General features: G+C 33.7%; 1 protein-coding gene across 1 annotated transcript in view; it reads left to right on the plus strand.

Annotated features, from left to right (window-relative positions):
• Window positions 1-23,980, plus strand: part of LOC124374599 (cilia- and flagella-associated protein 157) — a 35,888-nt gene extending 11,908 nt beyond the window's left edge. The window contains exons 3-10 of the mRNA XM_046832789.1: window positions 705-873; window positions 2,887-2,989; window positions 6,395-6,548; window positions 6,661-6,784; window positions 10,376-10,519; window positions 18,355-18,636; window positions 20,360-20,487; window positions 23,645-23,980. Of these exons, the coding sequence (XP_046688745.1) occupies window positions 705-873; window positions 2,887-2,989; window positions 6,395-6,548; window positions 6,661-6,784; window positions 10,376-10,519; window positions 18,355-18,636; window positions 20,360-20,487; window positions 23,645-23,867 (1,327 nt within the window). The 3' untranslated portion in view covers window positions 23,868-23,980. The remainder of the gene's footprint in view (window positions 1-704; window positions 874-2,886; window positions 2,990-6,394; window positions 6,549-6,660; window positions 6,785-10,375; window positions 10,520-18,354; window positions 18,637-20,359; window positions 20,488-23,644) is intronic.
• Window positions 23,981-24,974: the final 994 nt, after the last annotated feature.

Consider the following 24,974-nt stretch of genomic DNA (forward strand, 5'->3'; position numbering starts at 1 on the left):
ATGTATGTGAAAATGACACTAACTACCATGAAACATAACTAATAATAAAGTGGACTATATTGCAAAATGATATTCAGAGAGCTGCTGCCCTCTGTCCTTAACTATATGAAATGTAGAAAGCTGTTGCTCTCTACCCTAGCGAGTTTCAAACTGGACTAATTTGAGGAGAATGGCTCTGGGCCCTTGTCCTTAGGTGAAAGTATTACTTTTCCCACAAGGCGTAGGGTCCAGCCCTTAACTTAACACCCCAAGGCAACCCTACTATAAACTCGGGGGTTACATCCTTTAGTTCATGGAAGGCCTATTCTTGTGTGGGAGTGAGAGCTCTGTCGCTTCCCATGCTGTAAAAAGTAACAATTACTAACTCTGCTGTCATGAATATTATAGATGTACTCGTAATATTTAAGACTGTACTTCTTTTCTTCTGTAATAATAAAATAATGTCTACATGTGTTTACACAAGTTGATAAGCTAATTATGATATATTTATATGCAACATAAGTGAACTATAATTAACTAATAAACAAATAAAATGAAAATAACTAAGGGTGAGCTGTAAAGTTAATTCTAAAACATTTTATGTTAGATTTTGGTTCATTCACATGATACACAAAAAACCGTTATTATAATAAAATTCAAATACATGTTTTTTTCTTTAGTAATCTCTTGCTTCATATCCAATTTAAATTCTTCTTTAAATACAGATTACGATCCCGGTGTTCAGAACTAGAATCAGAAAATGAAGACGTCAAGAAGAGCCTTCAGAAGTTGGATGAGGACAGGGCTGATATTATTGCTTACCTCAGAAGAACGCTTCAATCAAAGGCTGATGAAATTGCAGAGTTGCAGGAACGGCTGGTGGCTCTCCAACAGGTAAACCATACAGAGGCAGTGCTGCTCTTAGTAAGCTTAGGAACAGCTGCAAAACATTACCACAGGGCCACCACTTTTTTCCCCATTGGAAAACTCATTTATTCCTCTTTCAACATTGGCTAGTATGTACTGTAATATACAATACCTCTTCATTTCATTTCATAAAAATATCTAAATGTAATTTCTGTTGGTAGGTAAAATTTGATCCTATTAACCTTTGCGATCAACTTTTTAACACTTGACTTGACAGGCTGTTTTACCCTAATGCTGCTTTACCCTAATGCTGCTTTTGTGTAATTTACATATCATTTTTATAAAATTAAAAACAAATATTTTACTATTCTTCTACCTATAATTTATACCATTTGTTCATAATGACCTAGAGAACAATGGTACATAATACAAATCATACAAATTTTGTTTATAAGTCAAAATTAAAAATTTCATTTGCCGTTTTTCTATAATTGATATGGTCCATACATCTGACCATGCCGGTCTGTTAAAGCTCGAAAAAACCTAGATTTGGACTTATTGTGTCATATTTTTACTTCTTATAACATTTTTCCTGTTGAATCTAACTACCCGGTTGTTTAATGCTTCTCCCTATCTGGAATGTTATGAACCAACTCAGCAATATGTGTTGCTTGCTATATTCACCAGCTGATAGTTGTAGTGTTATAGTTCTGCAATATGTCAGTATTCTCAAACATAGTGTCCTGTTACGTCAATTAATTACTAAAATATGTCCTATTTATATTTAATTATGAAATGTAAAAATGATTTATCTTCAAATATAATTAGTTAAACGTTAGAAAGTTATCACTAAAATCAAACTTTTATAAAGAATGAAGTGAATAGTTATTGTGATAATGACATAAATAACTCAAGTAAAACTAAAATCAGGGGGAACCTCAAGGGGAAACCATCAGGGGGTGTCCTGGTACAGTCACAATTAAATAATTAAACTTAGGAGAAAACAACTGACAGTCCACATGCTGATCCTTTTGAGCTTTAAGAATTATGTTATATATTGTGATTGTGAAAGTAATCAACTTTAGATAGCTAATCAATAGCAAAATTTATTACTCTAGTATCAATTAGGATCCTATATTAAGATATGCATTAATTGTAATGGATAGCTGTTGAAATAAATAAAATAAAATAACTCTCTGGGCCTTAGTTGACAATTCTATTGCAACCGAAATAACATTTCTTAATCACCTGATTCAACATGAATGACAACTAAGTTAATACTAGCAAGTCACAGTTTAAACTGTTTTAAAAGCTTAAAAAACTGTTTATCTTCGAGCAAAACATAAAAATCAATTATCATATTATTCAGTGATTTGTGCTACACTTTTGGATACATGGCTTGTAATGTAAACGAAAACTGTTGTTTAAGAGGCAATACATGAACTTTAACAACTCTGGTTTGAATGTTTGAACACACTGTAAAGACCATGGGAACAAATTTAAAGCCAAGACCAGGGGTGCTGCCGATACTTGTATGTGATTCAGTGTTGTGCTATTGGATCGGTTTTCTAGGCAACCATTTAAAATTTTGTTTAGTAATGGATGAACTTATTGATACAATAAAATAAAATAAAAATAAAAAAGCAAATTTAACTGGTAAGATTTTTTACGAAATATAAAATTTGACAATATTCTTTTTTGTATTTCTTTCACACATTCCTTTTCCTTTTCTTAATTATAGGTTGGAGTTCCCATAAATATTAGCTCAATGCAACAGCACATTCTGGAGGATAGTAGACTATTTAAAAATTAAAAACAACTAAAGACATGATATGTAAATATCCTGTCATAATATTATGCATCTCATTTAGATATGTTATTTGTAAAATCGTGGATTGATGAATGTGTTATTTTAGTTGCATAGTTTTATACTTTGTATTTATGTTTAACACATGCACCCGTATACTGGTATCAATAGCCGGAACATTAATATTGTTGTAGGCAATCTTCTGTATTCAATTTACATATTAATTGTTTCAGACAAGAGAGGCAGAGAAGACAGCATTCCAGGAGAAAATCAAATCCATGGAACATGATTTTAAGAGCATGCATGAACAGCTCAACTCTGAAATAAAACTGCTAAGTAATATATTTAGTAATACTTTAATTGTTCTGATAAATCAAGCAGCCTATTCACCAACACATGTTGCACCTATCCATAATGTTTATATGTCAACAACTCATTTGTTGACATAGCCAAGGATAAATAAACAATATAAAGATTTTTTTAAATTTCAACATCCTATTTGAACATCAACGAGTGATACAGCCAATGTGTGATATAAAGACTTTAACTTAATCACTACATTTAGAAATACAAGCAAATACTTAAAACTTTTATTTTTGTGAGGCCTTTTGATAACAAGGCTATCTTTGTCAGACACATCACAAAAACATTACTCCACACATGACAAATTAATATTAAAATCACATTATGTCTGACTATTATTAAAAACAAATTTACTTTTTGTATTTACTGTTGTGGTGTATCTGACGAAAATAGCCTTGCTATCAAAAGGCCTTAAAAAATAAAAGTTTTAAGTATTGGTTTGTGTTTCTAAATGAAGTGATTAAATTAGTAGTAGCCAATACAAGCTCATCTTCAACATTTGAACAAAGATTTTAATTGATTTTTTACAAAGTGTAAATTACATTTCACTGCAGTAGCAAATTATAGTTCAAGATTTAGAAGTGTGTAAACTACTGACTGATTCATAATTCATGAGAATCTTTAATAGAACCTGTACAATTGGCACAAACAACTTGGTGCTACTGAATACAAAATCAGCATATTCCAATTATCCTCATGATTAAGAAAAATTTCTACATAACTTTAGAATGTTCAAAATGTTATTTATATATAATTTTAATACACATTATATCACAAAAAGTACTTGCTGTGCCGGGTGAATGCGCTACCACTACACCACAGAGTCCTTACTTTTTACGATTCAACTATTTTGCATTTGGCCATTTCTATTACATATTTGTTTCAATAACTAAACTAACATATTATTGGAAGACCAAATACCTGTCAAATGACTTTTATTTTAATTCATTAAATTTGTATGAATGGCAATGGGCTAATTTAATTTCAATAAACATTGAATCACAATAAGAGCTTGCTCTGCCGGAACTCGAACCCAGATCTCTCTCTTGCTGGGTGAGTGTGCTACCACTACACCACAGAGCCCTTACTTTTGACTATTCAATTATTTTGTATTTGGCCATTGCTGTTACTTATTTGTTTAAAACCAATAAGTACCAATAAGTTAGTTTAAACCAAACTAATATATGATTGGAAACCAAACACAGTGGAGTCCCACTAATCCTAAGCACAGGTAGTAAGTTACAGTACATCGCAGTTCACTTTTGTAGTGTGAGAGTTCTATTGTTATGCAACGTGAGCATACATTGCACATGTCCACACGCTACAGACCAGACTGTACTACCCCTCCCCTGGCATACCAACAATACACATACACACACAGACTTATAGAGCAGCTGCACATTGTGCTATAGTCTGCAGTGGTCAGCAGTGTGCCATCTGTTGTCTCAGTGCAAACATCGATTCCACTGTTGTGATTATTTGCATAATAAAAGTGTGAGAGCTGGTTTTTATGGTGAGTAAACAAAAGCGTACCACTCTTACTCTTAAAGACAAGCTAGACATCCTAAAGCATTTAGATGAGAGTGAAAGTGTGATTCAATTCCCTGCAGAGTTTAATGTTACCAAATCTACAATTTGTGACTGGGGAAAAACCGTGCAAAGCTTGAACAATATTGTGCTACATCTTCTGGCTAGACTCTTGAAAATAGACAAACAGCGAAGCAATCCCAGTATGATGAAGTGGATGAAATGCTTTTTGTTTGGTTTTCCCAGGAATGAAAAATGTCTTTATTAGAGGCGAAATTAGGACTATAAAGTCTTCTGTACCACTTAGACTCATGAGAGAGAGAGAGGAACTCCTTTAAGTGGGTCTACTGTTCAAGAAAGGCGATTTAATTGAATGAATTATTGAATGGCAGTGAATTTTTCCATGGTAGTACTTGATGGCTAGATTGATGGAAGAAGCGCCATGGAATACAACAGTCGACAATTACAGGAGAACAACTTTCTTCTGACCATGATGCAGCAAAGGAATACATTTGAATACAAGTGAGTACATTTGAAACTTTGATATCGGAAGGAAATTATTCTCCACAGCAAATTTACAATGCTGATGAAACCGGCCTCAACTTAGGAGCACTGCCTACAAAGAGTTGAGCTCTAAAGAGGAAACCCGTGCTCCTGGCTTAAAAATGAGCAAAGATGGAGTAAAATTAATGGCATGTTCTAATGCTTCTGATAACCGCAACCTCCCACTAATGTTGATGGGCAAATTTGCCTAGAGCTTTTAAAAACATCAATATGAAGTCATTTCCAGTTTATTAAAGGAACCAGAAAAAAGCGTGGATGGTCGGACAGTTATTTACACAATGGGTTCATGACAAGTTTGTACCCTGTGTCCAAAAATTCACTAATGACAATGATTTACCCTCACATGCGATTCTCTTGATTGTCTATGAACCATCACACCCAAATACCACAGAACTTTCTAGTAGTGAAATTAAAGCATAATTTTTACTTCCAAATGTTACAGCCTTATTACAGCCAAAGGACCATGGTGTGTTGCAATCACTTAATCTGAAAAACCGCAAGCAGTTTTTGTGAACCCTGATTGAAGATGACACAGTCTCTTTGGTTTAAAAAATAGAACAAACTAACATCCAGGTTGTGGTTTATTGGGCTGCTGATTCTTAGGAGAATATTACAGACCAAACTTTGAAAAAGTCTAACAAAACTATGATGTAGGCCTACCCCTTTTTGAGATATTGAGTATAACTCCATATCAGATATTGAGATTGCAGATCCCATATGAATAAATTAATAATATTTCACTTATCACATAATCTAACTTCCTCTGACTGAGCTGAAAAAACTATTACAGTTATGTTGCTATTGTCAACTTTGATGATTGTACACTGCTAAAATAATGAACAATATATTCTTTATTCATTATAATTTTATTTAAAATGTTCACTGTGAAAATATTGCATTTGATAATGTATTCTAAACTTAAAATATTTCTACTGAATCATTTTAGAAGATATTTTACTAAATACAAAACATATATGAATTAGTACATTGTATAGTATTTGTTATATACATACATAAAAGCATTTTTTGTGAATACTAAATTGTTCCTGTAAAGCTACAGATTTTTAAAAATTATTGTTTAAGAAAAATGTAGTATTAATTTAGTTTAAAAATATCTGTGAAGCTAATTCAAACCTCAGTTTTAAAATTAAGAAATTTTTATTCAAATTAGCTTATAGTTATTTAAATCAGTTTGTTAATAACTACTTCTTAATAGCAGATAAACAAAATGTAGACGTTAAACACTCTTTCTTTAAGTGTTTATAACCCCAACATATTTTTGGTCAGATGGCAAACTTAACTCATTGGAGGAGTTCCGCAGGGAGAGAGAAGAGCTGATGAACAAATTTACAAGGCAGGAAGAAGAAATGGAGGAACAAGAAAAGAGGCATAAAATTGCACTATATGAAGTGGAGCGAAAATTTATAGTTGGAAAAGATGAGTGAGTAATTTATTTCTCATTTTTATGATAAAATGTACCATCAAATGTATACCACTTTTTTATATTATAACACTATTTTTAGATATAAACTATCATGTTGAGTGATTTTCAGGCTAAAGAAGGACATGGAAAATAAATTACTACAATTATCGCTGGATTTTCAAACCACAACTGACATCCGCATTGCCACCACAACACAGAGAGTCATACGAGAGAATGTTGCTGTTAACAACGAGGTGAGGATAGTGGGGATCTGTAGCAGTTCAATGTTTTTTTCAAAGAAACTGTGATATTGCTTTATCAAGCCCCAAGTTGTTTGGGTCAACTTGAAAACAGTTCATTTTATTTTCTGGAAAGTGTCTTCCGTGTAGATTGTAGTGAAAGCCTTACATTGTGTTTGCCAATTTGTAGTAGTTTAATTTAAATTATGAAGATAATTTTTTTAATGTAGAATATTATAAGTTCCATGTTGGTAATGAAAATTAACAAAAGGTTGATGATCAATTGAGTTCAAAAATATTACTTGAAGATATAGAACTTTACAAGTCTCATGGTTTTTGGACTGGTTTGAAAGTAATCAGTTAATTAGATATTTGGAGTTACGAGTCGCTAGAGTCAATTGATTACTTTTCAAATATTACTAAATGTTTATAAAATTCCTAATTTAAATTCTAATTTTATCACAGAAATTTCTATTGAGTGTCATTAGGTTGTAGATAAGTTATTTTTTTATTTTAAATTAAAAGTAAGAAACTGGTCACATTGGGGTGTCACAATTTACTGTAGTAAAACAGATTCAGTGGTAGTAAAGCACTTCTTATATGGTTTTTAATGTCTAAAATTTAAGTTTAATAATAAACCTGGTAAACTTTAATGATTTATTATTGTTTAATTTTATAATAATTCAAAATTTTCAAAGTTCCGATTTATTATTTTTGTCATTGAACTGTATTAGCTTACAGGTTATATGTAAAGATCAGAACCAGTTAAACTCTGTATGAACAAACATTTAAATCTTAACTTCCATAATATGAAAGTTTTAAAAATACCTTGTCTTTTAGAGGAACTCTAAACTTCTAAAAAATATATGCGTTTATGCGGTACGGTTCAGTTTCAATAGGAGCCTGGTGTAATCTTTGAATGTTTTGTGTTTAATGTATTGTTTTTATTGTGTAATTTTTTCTGTACATTATTGGTGTGTGTGTTTGTTTAAAATAAAAATGGATCCTGCAGTGCAAAGTACCTCCGTCTGGTCAAAGTACCGTCCACACCAACAATAAACAAAACTATGAGAATAATGTTTCTGTGTACCTCATACAAAGAGTCGTGATTGTTCCTCGGATTCTTCATCTGGTCATTCTGAAAGTGATGAGGAGTCTAATGTTATTGAAATTCCAACTTAGAGTATTTAAGCAGCAGTTATGAAACCTATGAATTTTTAAGAACTGAATCTTTGTTAGTGCCAGTCCCTGGGGTTAGTTCCCAATAGATTTTTCACACTCCTACTTGATGATATTTTCCTATGTATTCCTATTTTCTTATGCATTCACTGATGTTTACAGTAAACCAATATTGACACTGAAATCAAGAATCAATGTATGGAAAGACATCACTATTCCTGAGCCAAAGACATTTTTATGCATTTTAATGCACATAGGCACAATAAAAATGAATCAAGTACAAATGAATCAAATACAAGACTATTGGAAAATACATTATTTGTTCAATTTCAAGTGTTTTAGCAATTTTAAGTTGAGGGACAGGTTCTTATCCTTTATGCGTTTTGCTAAACAAACGACAATGTTCTTGACCCCAGTACTGCCATAGATAAGATTCAATTATTTGTAAGTTACTTCAATGTCAAAATGGAGTGTTTACTACCCTCAAAAAATCAATCTCTTGATGTGGCTATAGTACTATGGAGAGGAAGATTGCACCTCCGTCAATACATAAATGGTAAAAGGTACAAGTTTGTTCTCAAATTATACACATTGACAGAGCATCAGGAATCTATTCTAAGATTCCTCAGGTACACAGGCAATTCAGAGACTACTGTAGGTGGTGCAGGGCGTACAGAGAAGGTTATTTTACACCTTTTGAAGGATTATTTTGGGCTAGGCCATTCGGTGTATATTGAAAATTATTATAACAACTATGCTCTTGCTTCTAAATTATTAATTGAAAAAAAAAAAAAACTATCACAGGGAAATTACATGTTGGTTGAAAGTTTACACCTCAAGGAGTAACTACAAGGTTTACACCTCTGAAGGAAGGTGAGACAATCACACGCTACGTAAATTGTGATGGTTGGGAAATGAAAAGACAAGAGAACTATCTTATACATCTCGACTGTACACAAAATAACATGACGGGTTTTGTGAACTAAAGAGATCATACTAAGCCTAAACCTCTTCTAATAGTGAAGTATAACACTCATATGAGTGGTGTTTTTCGTGATGATCAGATGATGGCTTACAACCCATTTGAAAGTACTGTAAAACCTTTAGATGGTACAAAAAATCTTTGTCTACACAATACGTACGATTTTCACAAATGCACATCAACTGCATAACATGCAAAATTAAACAATGACACTATATAATTTTCGATTAGAAGTGATCAAAGGACTTTTACCTCCTCTCCTAAATGTCGTTGAATATTCCTAAATCTCCAGGTCAGTAAAGATTGAGGAAAGAAGCTCACAAGTTAGGAAAAATTCAAGACCAGAGACCAGAAGGCAAATGTCAACTGTTCCAAGAGAAAGAAGTGTACAAACAAATGGAAAACCAAATGTCAAAACTGATTTTCATTGTGAAACATGCCCTGAAAAACAAGGCCTGTGCATGGGGAAGTGCTTTGAAGCTTATCAAGTCTCTCTACAGTAAAAGACTGGATGGGTGGTGGTAGTGTAAATAATATTTATAACTAATAAGAATAATGATAAGGCCATTACTCGTATATGCGGCCGGCTACTACAGGGGCCGAACTTGTAACATCAATAGGAAAACAAATGGAAACATCATTTGGACAATCATCCTATACATTCAATGAAATAAGGCAGTGAGATCAGCAGCAAGGAAATACAACTTTTGACAGTATGGGCCCAACTCAGTTTGCACTCGGCCCCAGTAGGTGCTGAATATTGTGACGCCACTGATTCAGGGAATTCTGCCGGAAACGTCATTTATACCTTCAATCCTGCTTTCCACCATACAAGGTAAAAGGCTAGGAAATCCTGCTAGGAGACAGAGCCTGACAGAGCCGTAGCCTACCAGAGGCCAGGAACCACGAAAAGGCTGGGACTTGCCAGAGGCTAAAAGGTTGTAGATGGGAGACCTCCCAGAGACTAAGATGTGCCAGGGATCGAGCCTGTTAGAGGTTGGGAGGGTGAAAGCTCTCAGAGCCTGAGAAGTCCTAAATTCATGGATTTGACAAAGGGCAGAAGCTCTCTGAAGAGCTTTGAAGATTTTTATAGTTAGTTTATTGTACTGAACATTCTTGTGGCTTTTATGGTACCAGGTGCTTCAGTGGCATAAGTTTTAATGTACCAGGTTTATGAACTGCAATGGAAATCCTTCTAAATCTTGTGAACGGTTAGCCAATTTTTAGGACAAATAAAATGAACTGAATTACATTGCTTCTTGTTTTTCTTAATCAATAATTTTCTTGTTTACTCTTTAATTAGTAATTAATTATAAATCAAGTCTTATATCAGTCTTATATAAAATGTAATTTTTTATCGTGTATTGTTTATCTTTCTATCTGTTGTACATTCCATTCTGATTCCTAAAAATTGTGAGAAATCATATAAAAAATATCTATTCCAGATCAACGTGTTAATGGAATCTTGGAAAAGTCTACATGAAGAAAATGCCGATCTTAAGAAAAAAGAGAGAGATCTCAAAATTGAAGCAGAGATACAAAGAGAGGACAACAAAATCCTTTTAAAAAAGAATTTGATTCAAAATAGGGTAAGTACTGTTCTATGAATTTGATCATAACAATGTGTGCTAAATCAGCACTGAGTAAAAGCTTACAATATATTATAATTGTTAAATAGAAAATGTATGTGCTCCTGGAAAAAGGTGTAGATGATATTATTCTAGATTCGTAGTTCAAAATTAACTATAGTTTGTGTTTACTATATATTGTGAAGTAAAGGTGTTGTAAGAGAAGTTCTATAATTAAATTTGATTAATTCTAAGGTCAGATTCTTTTTTTTCTTTCATACACTGGAATTTAAATCAATTAGTTAGGTATTAGTTAGTTAATATATAAACTGACTTGACTTAGGCTTATTCTGGTCTTGTTATTGGCTAAAATTGACTAGTTACCTGATCTTTCAAATTATATCATTTATTATTCTGCTCAGGATTAACCTTGGAATTTCTAGATATTAGTTTTAATCACTATACGAGGCATATTCAGAAGTAAGTACTGTTTCATTGTATTGCCACCGTAGTACTGCTTACTAGGGTTCCTTGTTCACTGAATGTCAACTGATGCCATTTAGGTTGCTCTACATTGTGTTTTCAGTTTGCTGTGCAGATTTTAAAATGTTTAAATTAATTACTGATTCCACTGACTTTGATATTTGTTTCATAATTTGTTTTTTGATCACAGGAAATATGAAACCAGCTGAATCTTACCATACCTTTTTTATTTATTTTTTATGAAAAAAGAGTCTAGAACCCTGCACTTAGTCCTAAAAAGACATTAGGACCCTGAGTTTCTGTAATTTCCTTTGCATTCATGATATAAACCAGTAGGAGTTTTACAAATAGCAGGATATTTTAGTCATATGTGCTCCGCTCATTTTTCTGCCTCTATGTAGAGTCTTAGTTCATCAATCTAGATTAAACTCACCTTCATCAGATGTTTTCAAAGGGAGCCGTGTCCTGTTAGCATCCCAAGTAGTAGTTGTATATCCTCCTTGTTCAGTGTAATCCAACTTTTAGCATATGAAGAGAAACGTTTTTGATTGCTTGAGTCCTTCATATCTCGGATCTGATCCTCTTTTCCCAAGCTTTTACAAAAGCTTTCTGTATGAGAAAGCTACTCTACAGGCCATCTGGTCCTACCAAAAGTCTTTCAAGAGTTTATCGTGGCCAGAGTGTCTGCTTTTTCATTCCCAGAAATCAATCAATCAATCAATCAATCAATCAATCTCTTTATTTGTTATATCGTAGAGAAATACAAAGGCGTCAATACTGTTTTCCAAAAAGTACAGAATAACAAGAAGTTTGTTAACAATTGCTTGTCAGAGGTTAAAATATACTTAAGTCAATGAAAAATATTTCACAAAATACAATTGTTCAATTGTCATTGAAAAACTCGGCTATGCTGTAGAAAGGCCGTTCCGCCAACCATTTGCTGAGCTCTCTCTTCAGGTTCTGTCCTCTTATTCTTCTCAGTTGATCTGGAAGATGGTTGTGGAGTCTGCAGCCAATGTAGAGTGGTTGTCTCTCGGATAGAGTGAGCCGATGTTGTGGTGTTGCAAAGTATGAAGCATTCCTGGTGGGGTAGCTGTGGACGTTGCTGTTACGAGGTGGATCTTGATTTTCGGCATACATGATCACTTCTCGTATGTAGAGGTTGACCACTGTCATTATTCCCAGCTCTTTAAAAGATGTACGGCAAGACTGTAGTGGCTGCAGATCTGCAAGTATCCTCACAGCTTGTTTCTGCAGGATCAACACTCGTTCCATGGTACAGATTGAGGTTCCACCCCAAATAATTAGACCATATCTAATATGTGACTCAATTAGTCCAAAATATGCTGTTTTGGCAGTTTTGATATCAGCTATTTGTTTAAGTCTTTGCACAGCGTATAGGCCAGAGGAAACTATTTTGCACAAGTTGTCGATGTGGGGGGTCCAAGTGAGCTTTGCATCAATTGTCATTCCTAGCAGTTTTACTTTCTCTTCTTGTACTACATTGTCTATACCTAGTGTGACACTTCTCCTTCCAAAAATTATCTGCTTGGTTTTTGTAGTGTTTGCAACCAAGTCGTTTTCCCTGCAATATTGATAGGCCTTATTCAAACTTTGGGAAGAGTTTTCTTTTAAACTAGCAGCTGATTCACCGCTAACTACAAGAGTAATATCATCAGCATACATTAAACAGGTGCTCAGATTACCAAGATGTTGTGGCATGTCATTGATGAATAAAATAAAAAGGACTGGTCCCAAAACAGAGCCCTGAGGTACTCCTCTTGTTATTTCTTTGGGACTGGATTTTACAAATTGTACCATGTTGTTGGATGTAGACTTTATTTCAACTACTTGAGAGCGTCCACTCAAGTATGATTGGAACCAAGATTTTGCTGTCCCATGTATGCCTAGAGCTTCAAGTTTTAAGAGGATAAGATCATGCCCTAGGGAATCGAAAGCCTTACTGAAGTCAAGAAGTATTCCTGTAACCGGTTTCTTGTCTTCAAGCTGATCAATTACACTCTTCATGAGGCTGATTATTGCTGTTGTGGTCGATTTCCCCTTTACAAACCCATGCTGCTTCTCAGTTAACAGGCTGTTAGCTTCGAGATGATCCATTAATCGTGCTAGGACCACCTTCTCAATTACTTTAGAGAAAGTGGAAACTAGAGATATGGGTCGATAGTTAGTTAGATCTGTTGCAGAGCCTTTTTTGTATTTAGGATAGACTTTTGCACATTTAAGAGCACTTGGGAATTGTCCTTCTTGAAATGATCTATTAATTATGCTGGTTAATGGAGTTATTAGTTCTTTGAAGCAGATTTTTACAAGTTGTGAGGGAACCTCATCCAGTCCCGCAGACCACTTCGGTTTAAATGTTTGAATTACTTTTGATACTTCTTCAGGATTGGTGAATGACAGCTCTGAAAGATATTTGTCACATGTGAATGTGATAGGGTTAGCTCTGGCAGTTCTTGTCACGTCACTCTTTTTTAGTGCTTCATCAGCAGCTTTTATGAAATAGTTGTTTAGTTGTTCTGCCACTTCAAGTGGCTCGTCCAGTAACTTTCCGTCCACTTTCAGCTGTATCTGTGGCTCCCTTTGTCCTTGCTTCTTTCGTTCCTTATTTATTGTATCCCACATAGCTTTTGGTTTGTTAACAGATTTTTCTATGTATTCTACAGTTGCTTGTTTGCGCAGGGATTTTAGTTTTAGATCGTACCTTTTCTTTGCATCAGTGCAGATTGCTTTGTCTTCAATATCTCCTGTCAGTTCAAATTTAGAGAGAGCTTGCAGGTAGGCTTGCTTCAGTAAAAGTGCGTCTTTATTGTCATACATATCTAAGTTTTTCTTCTTTCTTGGTCTTCGTTTCTTTTTTGGGCAAGCCATCTCTATAGTTGCAGTCAGTGATTTGGAGAAATTTTCATAGGCTTGGTCAACATTTATGGCATTGTGAACTTTGAGCCAGCTATTTTCTGCTAGGAGGTACTTCAGGTGATAAATATTCTCCTCACGGAAGTGTCGGATGATCTGACCTGGTTGAGTTGAGTTTGGCAGTGAAATTTTGAGGTTGCATATTTGGGCCTTATGGTCAGATATGCCAGTATGTATTACCTGAACATCCAAATCTTTTGTGTAGTGATTTGCACAGACACAGTCAATTGAAGTTGAAGTGGTGTTTGTTACTCTGGTAGGAGGTATAGATAGTCTCTCAATGTCAAAATTGGCCAGTGCTTCATTTAATTTAGCTGTGTTGGTGTCAGTCTTTAGAATATCAACATTAATGTCACCCATGATGATCAATGGATACTTGTAGGCTGCTGTTTCTTCTATTATTGTAGAAAGCCTTTCCAAGGCTTCATCTAAATTAGCCTTTGGTTGTCTGTATAGTCCAAGCAAGAACAGTTTGCTGTTTCCTTTGTTTAGTTTTATCATTGATGCTTCCAAGTTTAGTTCTTTGCACTTATTTAGCACATCAATGGGAGCAATATGTTCAGCTAAGCAGTCTTTAGCGTATATTGCAACACCACCCATTTTATGGTCTACTCTGCTAAAGTGGGTCAGGAGAGTGTAATGAATCAGATTTGTCATGCTCAGTTCATCTCTATTTAAACCATGCTCTGTTAGGATTATGATGTCTGGCTTTGTTGTTTGAATCAGGTGGTTAACACGGTCAATTTTGTTTGCCAGACCCCTAACGTTCTGGTGGAGAATTGAAAAGTCTGTCATAGATGAATTGGCCTTAGTGAGGAGTTGATGTATATTCTCGTCTTCTGATGGTGCCTCATTCTCTCTTCTTTTCTTTGACGGAGTTCTAAAAAATCTGGTTTGCGAGTTGCCTGCATATGAACAGGAGGGGCAGTTGGGGCCAGAGCTTGGTCCCTGGGAGTTTTTGTGTCAGGGGCTCTTCCATCCTGTATAATTTCCGGGGAATTTTGTATTGGAAGGTTGGTTCCTGGGGTCGGCAGGGTCCGTAGAGGAGGACTGATACAGGCAGTGTCTTCAGACGTGCAGTATGTACTCTTTTGCAGGAAACCCTCATAGGTCTCATTATCTTCTAGTATTTTTGCACTCAATGGAGGGCATCTACTTATATTAAAGGTTCCATATTGCTTGCCGTTGACTAAATTGTCATTTTGGAGCGTGTTTTTTACAACTTGTTTGGGGTAACTTTTTATTTTTTCATTATATATTTTATTTTTCTTAACCTGAAGAGACACGCTGAACTGGTTGGTTTTAGTTTCTGTTGCACTCTTCCTGCCCTTATTTGAGCCATGAGGTTTTGAGCAAGATAGGTTTCTAATGGGTGGTCCTTTCTTAATGGTCTCAGGAGTATAAGTAACTCCAGAGGGAGAATTTGGGACGGCCACCTGTTCAGGGTTGGCTTCAGTTTGAGTACCTTGCTCGTACAGGACTGACTGATGTGGGATGTTTGAACAGTGACTCTGGGGCCAAGAACTGAAGTTTCTTATAACTGTATCAAAGTTGTTCTGTCTGGCCTTCAATTGGGCTATTTCCATTAGGATAGTAGTAAGGTTTTGGGGTGTAGTTTGAAGTGATTCACAGCCTGTTGTCTGGGTTTCAATGTCAATTTTTTGCAGTTGGGCTTTATCTACTTGTTTTGGTAGATTTCTGTCAGAAAGTAACAGTTGTTTTTCAAGGTCACTGATTTTTTTAACATGTGCTGCGATAAGCTGTTCTTGTGATATGTCATGATCTTCAAAAATTTGTTGGATTTTAACTATATTGTTTCTTTCTTTTTCAACCTGAGCCTGTGAGTTACCTAGTTCTTGAGTCAATGTTTCAATTTTATACAGATATTTTCCTTCCTCTTCAGATATTTCCTCCAGCTTTGCTTCATAACTTATAAGTTTGCATTGCAGGTCTGCTAGTTTGCATTCTAAACTTGATAGTTGTTCCTTTAACAGTGTGTTTTCATCTAGCAGAGCAGAACCTATTGTTGCAGCCATAGTGAGTTTATCTTCTTCACTGGTTGAGTTATGTAGAAAGTTGTTTTCAATGAGGCCATTTTCCAAGGTTTTAATGGAGCTGTTTAGGGTTTCATTTTCAACATTGGGGAAGTCAAGTGTTAAATTTCTGAGGTTTTGGGGACTTTTGGAGCTATTTGTTATTAAACAATTGGCACATTTCCATAACTGAATTTCTTGTTTAGTCAAGCTTTTAAAATATTTGTCACTCCAGTTCAAGCATTTAGAGTGATGCCATTGTTCACAGGGTCCATTGCATTGAATTGCCTGGTATTTAACACCAGTTTTGCAAATGCCACACGGATACTTTGGCATTATTGCGCCAGTACAATTGTTGGTTGTTTGAGTTTGGCCTGTGTACACAAGTTGGCCGTTATGTAGTAGGCCAGGCGTTATTAATATAATTATAAACTAATATAATTTATTATTATATCATTTATTGCTTAACAGTAGTAGTAATAAATTCAATATTCAACAAATTCAACAGATAAGCATAATGTAAGACATCAAGTTCTAGACTTTGGGCTGTAGCACAGTAATAGTTGTTTACTTTGTTGACTGACAGTTAGTAGGTAAGACTAGCCAATAATACTGTCTGCAGCTGTGTCAATAAACAATTAAAACATGGATGATTAACCAGGTAAATATTGAGAATGTCGCTTAAAATAACACACTTGCACAGTCAGTTTCAATAAAATAATATTTGATATAGATATAAACTCTCAAAATGAAATTAGTTCATTTTGAATTTTCAAGCAAAAAGATATTGCCTTGGGTGGGATTTGATCCAAGTTCCTTGAGGTTAGAAGCAGGATACTATACCCCTGAGCTATATTAGTAAGTGATAGTCAGTTGTCAGATGTTGGTAAGATTATTTAGTTATCTAGCAATCTTTACTTGTTATGACAAGACAGGCCTTATGGTTAAAATTAGAGTTTTTCACCAAGTGGAAATAAAAGTGATCACAGGTATGAAAATCTTTAAACTATTTCAAGCTGTTAGATTTAAAACTTCCATTGTTCATATCATTAAAATCTTGTCATGCACTTAAAAAAATTCATGCAGTATACATTTTCTAGGTTATAATTTTCATGCAATTGTCTTTGGAGAAAATAAATTAAATGCTTAGTAATTATGTGATACCTATGAATTCAGTTCATTTATGAGATGAAACACTCACTGATTTGGTGTAAAAGTGAAAACTTTGAAAAAGTTTTTAAATGAAAACTGTCAAAATATTGAGTACACACAAACTAGTCACATTCAAAAGGCTATAAGTAAGGCAAATGTCTTCATAACTCGGCACACAACCCAGGACAACTTTGTTCCCCTTTGCTAGTTCCTTTAGATCATTCCTGCATTGTCATATTACCCTTGTATCAAAAAGCAAGTGCCAAGTGCCATTAAAGCTGCTTGACTGACTAATGGTATAAGGTATTCCATACCTTTAGGTCCATTCTGTATGGGTCTTCTGGCACATGCTTCAGTTACCATGACTTTTCATTGAAAACCATGGCATAATTTCGTAAGAGCTCCGTCTGTCTTGCTTCTGGACTATATACACCAAACCTTGCTGTTGAGTTTAGACGTGATCTGTCAGTATAAAACTTCAGAACACCTTTGGTAATATAGCCTCATTTCTATTCCATCCATTCTATTTTCTGTGGAGTTATCGTACCTGTATGATTTATCGAAGGAGTATTTCTTTACCATGCACTCTGAAATGTTCGTTATCATTTTGGCATCAGGAAATTCATTTATTATTGCCATGTATCCTTCTGAGTCAGTAGGCATCATAAACTTTCTCCCCAGGATCTTCATTGCACTTAATGCAGCTGCCTTTTTAACCTCCTGTCCCAAAGGAGTGTATCTTAGTATTTTTTCCAGAGCTACAGTTGGACATGAGCTCAAAGCTCCAGTAATACTAACACATGCAAGTTGCTGAAGACTCCCTGAGGGCACTATTTCTACTTTGCTGTAACTTGGCGACTGTTTAAGAGCGCTACAATCCACTTTACATCGTCTAGAGGAACTCCTATCTTTTTCAGTGCTATCTAGGTTGATCGGCCTCTATGACAGCTGAGAAGAGTCTCTACCTTTCTTCAACACAAACGTAACCATCCTTCAGTTCTTTGGAATGTAGCCAATAGCATAACTACTCCTGAAAAGGGTTATTAGGTTACTTTTTAGGATGTTCTTCTTATAGTAATGCTGAAAAGATTCCGTCCATCCTCTCTGATTTAAAGGGTTTATCTTTTCAGCTGAAAAGATTTTTCTTGAATGTTGCCTGAACCTGGCAACCTCTTGGCCAAACTTCCCTCTCCTAGTGGGTTAGATTAATTCTTTTTTCATGAATGTAAATAATTTAAATTATTGTTGTGACAGATAATAGAGAAGATCTCAATGATGCAAATGAGGCTACAAGACACACTACGGGCAATGGAAAGGGTGCAGTGGATGAATAAGGTGGCAGAGGATAAGCTGATTGCAGCAAAGAAAGCGCTTCATGCAGAGCGTGAAATCAGTCAAAGATTAAAGCAGTTGCTTGAAGCTCGAGATGCAGAGGAGTGTCAACATGTGGTGGACCTGCATGAGCTTCGTCAACACTGTAAAACACTGGAGACCATGATTGAAACTGCCACTGAAGCTGTCAGGCAGGCACTTAATGTAAGAGTCTGGAACACCAATTTTTAAAATTATGTTTCCTTGAAATCAGTGAGAATGTATTCAAATAATTAGGAAAATGCATTATTAATTTTGCTCTCTAACTTGAAGAAGACATACACACATGTGTGTGTGCACGCACACACACACACACGCACACACACACACACACACACACACACACACACACACACACACACACACATATATTATAATTATTTAAGACTTTATAATATTTGATGAGGCCATATCAGCAGATGTAAGGGAATGAACAGCTAACTATTAAAACTTAAAAAATGTAAAATGGTGAGGTAATTGATTGTGTTGATTTTATATGGAATGATCCTAGAGGTCTCAATATCTTAGCTAACTTTGGTCAGGTATTCATGATATTTCACTAAAATACTTATTATGAAACTAACAATATGTCTATTAATTACAATAATTTTGCTATTTAATTATTTTTGTATGCTTAAATTTATTTATTATCAACAATAACAAAACATTGTCTATACAGTGGTCAACTTCACAATCCTACGCTGTTATTTTGACAACTTATCATAGCTTTGAGATAACATATAAAATATCAAACACTTTTCTAAAAAGGAATTAATTTAATAATGTAAATAATTCACAAATATGCCCTGGTAGGACAATGTCACCAGTTCGTTTACTCATGCTGCCATAACTGCAATCAGCTCACATAAGCCTGTTGAATATTGACGATATTCAGCAAAAAAAAAATGCATAATGTAATATTCCTTGTTTTGTCTACAATTTCTCTTATAGATACTTAGTCAGAATAGTTCAAGAATCAGCTGCAAGATAAAACATGACGGGTTGTCGCCACGCACTGTATGGATGTAAAACCATATGGTAATAATGTTTTAAGTGCATAAAACGTCAAAACACATCAAATGGTTAACATTAGTTTATATAATTTTATCTGCATTTTAAAATTCATATTTATTTATGTTTATGTGAATTAATTACAAGATTCTTTCTCTATTGTCTCTAAGCTAGAGAGTTAAGAAAATATCTTGTAATGTGATGTGCAAATTTGGTCAATAAAGTTGAAGGTAAACAGAAATAAAGTTTCTTCAGCTTCTAAAGGTAATAAATAATAAAATAATTAACTATCACCAGATTGGAATTTTAAATAATTTACTAAAACCTGAAAACACAAGAAATGAATCAATATTTATTTTGGCAGAGTAAATTAATCTTATTTGTTAACTGTTATTATATGCATGTAATTGTATGATAGAAATATCGATGCTCAATTTAAAAACAGCTGAGAAATGAGGTAAGTAGTTGCAACAGTATATGAATACATAGAGATATGCATATGTGACAAACAGATGTTATCGTCCAGACCTTGATCATGTAGGGAAATTTAAGGAACTTCGTAAATATATGATAAACTAACTTAATACAATTCGTCCAATCTATACAGCATTGATGCATGTGAGAAATCCTAAATTAATATATAAGAAAATTATTTCAACAGTACAAAATGTAATTTTGAACTGAAATAGTGCTACAGTTCTATCCAGCATGTAACAAATTATTTGAACATGCTTACCATAACAGTTAATCGTAATGTTTTTTCTTTAGCCCATTTAATTCTTGTTTGATTGAAAATTGCTGAGAAATATACAGAGACAAACATATCTTACAATGTATGTTAAAACATTACATGATTACAGATCAGGTGTGATTTCAGGTGCAGGAGGAGCCAGACGAAGATGAGGCATATAACTTGAGCCAGAGAGAATCTCTACTTTCAATACTTCTGGAATTGTTTGACAAACCTGAACTGCTGACGACAGAACCTACCGAACCGTTGCAATCGTATGTTCATTTTGTCAATACTACAGAATTCATGGACTTTATACACATTTATCTTATCATTTCACAAAATAATCTAACTGATATTGGTTTTACGACTTTTTAAAAAATGGAAAATTACCATAATCATCATCAGCTTTGGAGCAAAATCTTAATTTTGGTTCTAGTCCTCCATCTGTAGGTGAAATTATCTGGACTTAAATAAAGATAGATTCTTACAAATAGGAGCAGCAAAAAAGACGGTTGAGGTCTGGGCGATAGTGGTGCGGTGTGTGTTGTAGCTGTTGCAATATTGCTTCTCGTCTGGTAAAAACATCTCTTCTTCGTTTGAAAAATCCACTTAGCTTCTTTCAAAAATCCTATATTCAAACTAACATGACGAATGATGAGACACCTTCCATTTCATTTTGTATTAGATTATTTTACAATTACTATTAAATACTGATATATTTCAATAGTTATGGATTGTCATTGTATTAACATTAAAAGTGATTTATTAAAATTATTAACAATAATTTTAATAAATCACTTTTATTACTTTTATTGTGTTGTAAGCTACTCGAGTAGCTTACAACTAACAAAAATAGCAAATCCTAAGAAATGTCTGCTTATGTATATGTATAAAAAAAACTAAGGAAAATCATATATAATAGGAAATATGAGTAATCATTATATTATATATATTAAAATACATTATATTGTAATATTTTATGGCTTTAAAACATCATTGGTATAAATCTGATATATTTTCATGACATGTTTATAACGGAACAATATAAAATTGTAATTTAATAACAAATATGGACACAATTTTGTGTGGAACTCTAGGAAATACAAATTGAAAGATATTAGAGAGAAAGTTAGAACATGTTTTACATAGAAATATACAGTGGTAGTATAGTGTAAATTAAAAATTAACAAAATAATTTCCATAATTTTGATAAATTATTTTTTTCCAAAACATTGATCATTTCAGGCGTTTTTTTTATACAGCTTTCTGATTTGGAACAGCTCTCATACTTTTTCAAAGTACCAATTTTAAAAATTGAGAACATCATTTAGTTAAGCTGCGTGTCTGTCAGACGGGAGGACAGTTTGGCATTACAGCACAACTTTGGCTGGATGAAGCTGAGTGATTGGCTGTAGGAGCTACGGCCTCAACTGCCTTCTTTGCTCCACTCTTGTATAGGAACAATTAGTACGATGTATTTAATTTATTGCATAAGGAGACCTCACTCATTCTATGTAACATTCATGATACTGCTGAAGAATACAACACTTATTCTACACTATACATTATTAAGTAAATAAAAATCAAAAGTGAGAGAGAAACTTGTATTTACTTCATATCCGTTTGCGGTTGGTTAAGTTTTTCAAAATATTTAGTGCCTCTCTCGCAATCTAATTAAGAGTAATTGGAAAGACCTGAAAAGGTACATAGGATTAATTTCAATGATTGTTTACAAAACAATAAGTAAAATTTGGGATTCATAAATAAGGGGTTTAAAAAATACAGGATAATCATAATTTGTAAAAATTTTCAACATGAATATGATTAGATATTCAAATATCCAACAAGTGGCGTACCTATACAGAGTGAGTTTTATATCCCGGCACACCTGGATATAATTTAAATGGCCCGAGATATCTATGTGAAACCTTGACCCTACCTATTATAACATATTTTTTTAATTTTTCAAGTTGTTGAAAATTTCCCCTCCCCTTTTCTAAAGGGGGGCAACTAAAAATTTTCAAATACAACCCCCTATCATGTGACCCCTCATTTTAAAGGGAATAAAAAAGAAATCCAATAATGCAAACTAGAGGTCTCTACGTTTATTTTAACAGATGCTATGATAAATTTACAATTGAGTAAAGGGGGGCAACTAAAAATTTTCAAATACAAACCCCTATCATGTCTGAAGTTTTTACACACGTCTAGCACACTGTCAAACAGCCGAAGGTGAACAGTTTGAACACCTGCTACATTAAAACTGGTAACTGTTTTTAGAATTTGCGTTAGTGTTTACTCATGTTACGATAAACAGGACGAGACAGTTACTGATTTTATTATTGTAAATTTGTCATAAAATCAGTTAAAATAAACGTAGAGACCTCTAGTTTGGATTATTGAATTTATTTTTTTATTCCCTTTAAAATGAGGTGTCACATGATAGTGGTTTGTATTTGAAAATTTTTAGTTGCCCCCTTTACCCCCCTTTAGAAAAGGGGGGGAAAATTTTCAACAACGAAAAATTAAAAAAATATGTTATAATAGGTAGGGTCAAGGTTTCACATAGATATCTCGGGCCGTTTAAATTATATCCTGGTGTGCCGGGACATAAAACTCACTCTGTATATAAACCAACAATTCCTACTCAATTTTTAGAGTATATTGCCTTGTAGATTATGTGATTTTTGTGGAAGCATTCCGGTTGTTGGGAGGCCAATTCTTTATTAGAGTAATACGTGATTGTCAAGTTATATATGAGTTGAACAGAGTAATTTTGATGTAGGCTTAGATGATTCTAAAACTATATTAATTTCAAGAATAGTGTTTATTTATTCTATAGAATGTGTATACATATTAAGATGTTTGCTGTGATAATTTTCTCCAGGTATCTGAAGTTGAAGTTTTAATCTTGGATTAAAAGTGAAAACCACATGGGTGTAGTTTTCAAGAAACATCATGTTTTGAGAAATTTGATAATGTTAATTGATTGATGGTTTGATAATTGTCAGCTTAGCTCCTGAGTAATATGTAATCAACTTTTTATGGGTATTAAACAAGTTAAACAATACAAAGAGACTTAGTATTTTAATGAGTTAAAATATTAAAATAAAGTGCAATTAAACTGTGGTATTGAAATTCAAAGGTATAATAATAACTGAAACTCGTGTGTCACACCTTTAAAACTGATTTCTTCTGCTTTCCCTCAGTAACTTTGACCACAATAACTAATCAGGAGTTAATGTTATTTTTTTAGAGAAAACAAATGTGTAATAATACAATTAAACTCTTTTTGGTTTTTTAAACATTAGATTAAGACACCTCTTGAAAAAATCTTTGTTCTGTTGTTTGAGGGAATAGATCTTAGATATCCCCCTCCTCAGATATTCTTGTTACGGACTTAAGCCAATTGTATATTTTCTGTTCAAGGATCGACACTATAATCTACACCAAAGGGAATTTGGGCTTGATCAGCAAACCTGAAGAAGATACAAAGAAGATAGAAGAAGATATACCTGATGGATCTTCTACTTCAATTGGTTCTGATAATAAAGAGAAAGATGGTGATTCAATTACAGCATTATCCAAAGCACCAAAGCCAAAGAAGTCTACACAGTCTACATCTTCCAATACAAGTAAAAAGCATTCTTGAACTTCAGTTGACTATGCTGCTTCCTCTGTATTCAAGGTGTGGGAATACATAGTTCAGTTAAAATATAAATTTGTTTGTAGAATATAAATTAAATAAAAAATGTTCTAACCTATTACATGCTTTGTTCTTTACACCTTGTAGTATAACTTTTAACCTTTATACCTATTAACTTTTAAGAGTAGCAAACCCAACTATCAGAGTCCTTGATTATAAAAATATGTCAATTGTTTCTAAGCCATTCATTTGTAAGTATGAGATACTTTTAATTCTCAGAAATTTTCTCATCGTACATTTTAAGTAAAAAACTAGACATAAGATAAAAAACGCAGTAACGGTAAGTTGGGCAATGTTAAGGAGGTGGTTAACATAGTAACAAGACATTACAATTTGTTTGCGATTCCTACTCCTTCCTAATGATCGTTTGTCATCAGTGTTGTGGGTTAATCCAATGTATCAACTTGGTAATTCGCCTTGGCACTGAGTATCACAGTTATTTTATAATATTAAGTTAAATGTGGTGTGTGTCTATTGTATAATGTATTACTAAGATGTAATTACAGTTGTATGGGATTAGAATTAAAATATCAGTTATAATTCTTTCACCATACAGTTATTCAAAATGGAAAAAAACCTTTAAATTTTGGGTAAGACTCATGTGTAAAACTAAAGTGCGATCATGTGTAATATGTGGTCAGGCCACTATAAAAAGTAATGTGTATAAAATGAAGCACAGCTTGAAACAAGTTTCAAAATAATTGGAAAGAGAAAATTGGGTCGTCAGAGAAACCTGATTTTGGTCAAAATGTTAAAGAAAAACAAGACTAGAACTAAATGAACTCTGATAATCCAGGCAATTAAAATATTTATTTTGTTTATGCTCAATAAAATTAGTGTCAATAAATGTCAGAAAAAACAACAAATTTTATATTTCCCACCTTTACTGTGTGTACGAGGCAAGAAATAATAATCTATTTTTAAAAACAAAACAAAAAACCGACAACATAGCATATTGGAGTTATTACTACTTTCAGTATTACCTAAGAAAAACATAAAATCATATACAGTCATGATGATTGTTAAAATTGAGATGATCTTTGAAAGTAACTC

This window comes from Homalodisca vitripennis, chromosome 1 (genome assembly GCF_021130785.1).
Source record: "Homalodisca vitripennis isolate AUS2020 chromosome 1, UT_GWSS_2.1, whole genome shotgun sequence".
NCBI classification, from domain to species: domain Eukaryota; kingdom Metazoa; phylum Arthropoda; class Insecta; order Hemiptera; family Cicadellidae; genus Homalodisca; species Homalodisca vitripennis.